This window comes from Arvicola amphibius, chromosome 3 (genome assembly GCF_903992535.2).
Source record: "Arvicola amphibius chromosome 3, mArvAmp1.2, whole genome shotgun sequence".
In the NCBI taxonomy this organism is placed as follows: domain Eukaryota; kingdom Metazoa; phylum Chordata; class Mammalia; order Rodentia; family Cricetidae; genus Arvicola; species Arvicola amphibius.
In genome coordinates, this window is record NC_052049.1 from 105863365 (window position 1) to 105867231 (window position 3867).

At 35.9% G+C, this 3867-nt stretch overlaps 1 protein-coding gene across 1 annotated transcript; it reads left to right on the top strand.

The window, feature by feature from the left end:
• The first annotated feature begins 277 nt into the window (after positions 1–277).
• LOC119810188 (olfactory receptor 143-like) lies at positions 278–1240 on the top strand. Its single transcript, XM_038323551.1, has one exon. It carries the CDS (start codon positions 278–280, stop codon positions 1238–1240), a length of 963 nt encoding a protein of 320 aa, XP_038179479.1.
• Positions 1241–3867: the final 2627 nt, after the last annotated feature.

Here is a 3867-nt window from a genome sequence, read left to right on the forward strand (position 1 = left end):
CAAAGCAATATAAATTATGAGATCCAGAAATTTCTTCTTTAATCCTAAATCATTAGTGGAGATTAAAGAATGGGGAAATTCTCAGCAACATTCCTATCAGAATTTCCTCAGGACAGAGTCACTCATTGTGGGTGGGGAGGGGGAATTGAGAAAAAGAGGTAGTCAGGTTCTTTGGATGTCTTTCTGTTTGTCTTAGAAACCCTGAAGTAGGAAACAATGATTTCCAGCTCTCTCTCTGACATCATGGTTCCTTGTTATGTTCATCTGATTCTGACTGATGTTCCTACAGATGTCTCCTGCAAAGCTAATAAATATGGAGAATCACTCTTCAGTGACTGAATTCATTCTTATGGGCTTAACAGACCAGCCTGTGCTCCAGCTGCCTCTGTTTGTCCTGTTCTTCGTGAACTACACAGCCACTGTATTGGGAAACTTGAGTTTAATGAGTCTCATTTGCCTGAATTCTCATCTTCACACACCAATGTACTTTTTTATCTTCAACTTGTCCTTCATTGACTTTTGCTATTCATTTGTTTTTACCCCCAAAATGCTGATGAGCTTTGTCTCAGAAATCAACACCATCTCCTTCAGAGGATGCATGGCTCAACTATTTTTTTTCTGCCTTTTTGTTAATTCTGAGTGCTTTGTACTGACAGCCATGGCCTATGATAGGTATGTGGCCATCTGTAGGCCCCTGCTGTACACAGTAGTCATGTCTCCCAGGGCTTGTTCCCTGCTAATGATTGTTTCACACTTGATGGGGCTCTCTAGTGCCATTGTGCACACAGGATGTATAATCAGACTCAGGTTTTGTGATTCAAAAGTCATCGACCACTACATGTGTGACACATTTCCACTCCTGGAGCTCTCCTGTGGGAGCAGTCATGCCAATGAACTTGTGAGTTCTGTTTCCGTGGCTATAGTTGTTGTTGTTTCTAGCATCATCATTATGTCCTCCTATGCTTTGATTCTTGTTAATATTATTCATTTGTCATCATCTAAGGGTTGGTCCAAAGCCGTAAGCACATGTAGTTCTCACATAATAACTGTTGCCTTGTTCTATGGATTTGGTCTGCTTGCTCATATCAAAACATCATCTGCAGAATCTGTGGTTCAGAGGAAATTTTTTTCAGTAGTTTACACGTTTGTTCTGCCTTTGCTGAACCCGCTCATTTATAGCCTCAGGAACAAGGATGTCAAACTTGCTGTGAAGAAAACACTGAAGAGAATCACAGTCTAAGTGAACTGGTAAGGATGCTGACATCCTCTATGAATCCAATGTGGCTCCATGTCTCCAGTGTGGTTCTTTCACTTAATTTTTCTTCCCTATCAACTTCCTTCTGTGATGTACTTTACTTCTCTTTATTTTTCTTCCTATAATAATTTTAGAGTATAAAGAAATATTTCTAGTGTAGTATCTTTTCTTTATTCTCCATGAAATGCAGTTGCATTTTTTCATCTCTTTGCATAGAATGGAGTTATAATTGTATGGGCTTATTCATGGTCTGAATGGCTCCAACTTACTCCTGTACCCTGTATTTGATTGAGACTGTGATATATGATTATTATATACAAATTATATATAATTGACTTTACTTCCTCAAATTCTGCTCATGTTTTCCCATTCCTGTCTTAAATGCTTCACGTCTATTTTAATTTAATATGTATGCACATATAACAGCATATATTTGCACATATGCTTAGATTATTTACTGTTTTTTATATTTATATACTTTTATGGCAACTGTTCATTATCAGATAGCCTATCAGAGTGCTCTTCCCTGGAGGAGACAGAGTTCTTTTTTCCCAACAGCTATTTATCACCTGTAGCACTTCTCCTAGGGGTGGGGTCTTGTGGAGTTTCCCCTATCTGCACTGGCATGTCAACTATTTCTACTGTTTTTGTTGTACAGGTCTTATTTTTGGAGCTGTATTTTTGAGATTGTATGGGTATGATTTTCTGAGATAAATAAAAGACATTTTCTCACAGCAGACATCCTGGTCTTCTAGATCTTACGGTCTTTGCAAATCTCATCCTTGATATGCTCTGAGCCTATCATATAGCAGTTACAGTGAATTATGTATTCATTGGAGATGGGCATCCCATGGCCAATTGTTTTATGAATTTTTTTCAACTGTGGGTTTGTAATGGTCAACATTTGCTACAAAACAAAGTGTCTTTAATGATTATGAGAGTCATACTTACCTGTGGGTATAAGTATTTTTTATGCAGTGACTTGGGAAAGCCACAGTAGCAGGTTCTCCACAGTTTCCCCATCATGGTTAGTGGGCCAGGTTTACAGTAACAGCAATCAATTTCCTTCTATTATGCAAGCTTTAAGAAACTTAGACAACTATTGGTTGCCTCCACAGCTTCTAAATGTCATCATTGCACTTGGGACATCGTGCAATGCTGATCATAGTCATTGTTCATGGGCTTTAAAGCTGGGTAGGACTATTGATTGTGTTCACCTGTGTCTGCTTGTGTCACACCATTAGATACTCTGAGAGCAAGTCACCACAAATCTTCAGTGCCAGGCATGGGGACCTTCCTTTGAGCTGTTCTGCAAAGGAGTTGAGAAGCTTCTCCCAAATAATTTATTCTATTCTTGTGGGCCTTTATTGGCCCCCATAATTTGAAGGCAAGACTCTGCTGCTGAAGACACTTCAAACACTGGACTTGGAAAAAATGATGTTGAAATGATATTTTCTTATTTTAAACTAACACTACCAACTGTTTTTTTTTTTTCTGATACATTTTATCCATCCAAGTAACATTGGGAAGTTGAGTGTTTTCTGTATAAATTAATCCCCATTTTCTTTTTCTGGAAGAATTCTGAATATCTATTTCCTGTTCCAGGGTATTAATTACTTGTACTTGCCTTAAAAAATTGATGACATAAATTGTGCACTGTAACTTAGTCAATCCTTTGAGAATTTGTCAGAGAATTTTAAAGATATTTCTTAGTCTGCACTTTTAGATATGTGCCTTTAATGATACTATATGTTTTCTTGGACTAATGTTCAATTATTTACAGATATTTGAACCTAATAAGATTGCATTTGTGTCCATGCATTTCTTCAAACCCAACTGATACTGTTGCGGTGAACTGATAATTTTTCCTGAAAATAAATGGAATTATCATTAGTTTTTTTTAATTTGTGGATTATATCTGTGATTGTTTTTAAAATTTCCTGGCCAAATCTGGTTTTATCCTTATTACATGACAAGGATTCTCTTTCAAGGTATATTACCAGAAATAAACCACAGGTTTTTCTATTTGGGTTTGATCATTAACATCAATATACATATATAAGCATATATGTAAATATATTATGATAGGCTGTTAAATACACTTCTTTTTCTGTACTGTGTGTGGATAAGAAAATAGTTATAAGATGTCTTTAAGGATACAAAATTGATGGCAGTGGAGAATATAGGTATTCCTACATTATATTACTATATTATATATTCTTATATTATATTATATAGACTATAAATATTAAAATTACAGGTATTTTAAATATTGTGAATTTCATGAAGTTATGAAAGTACAGAAAGAAAATTATAATAGGATATGGAGAATTTCAGAGTTGTTTCATGAGTCCAAAAGTAGGTTTTTGATGAGCAAGGAAACATCAGCAAAGATGTCTCAAGGAACAAAACTATCTACGAGGCTTAGAGGCAACATTTTTTAAAAGATACTCATTTCCCCATGCAAGACTGGTTTTAAAGTGAATCCAGCAGAATAAGGTGTACAGTACATTTCATTAATCTTTTTAGATTAGTGATGCTTTTTCTGAGTTTTGCTAAGGACCTGTTCTCTAAGGCATGCTGCTCTTTCTTTAACAAGTAGTTGTTTTAAG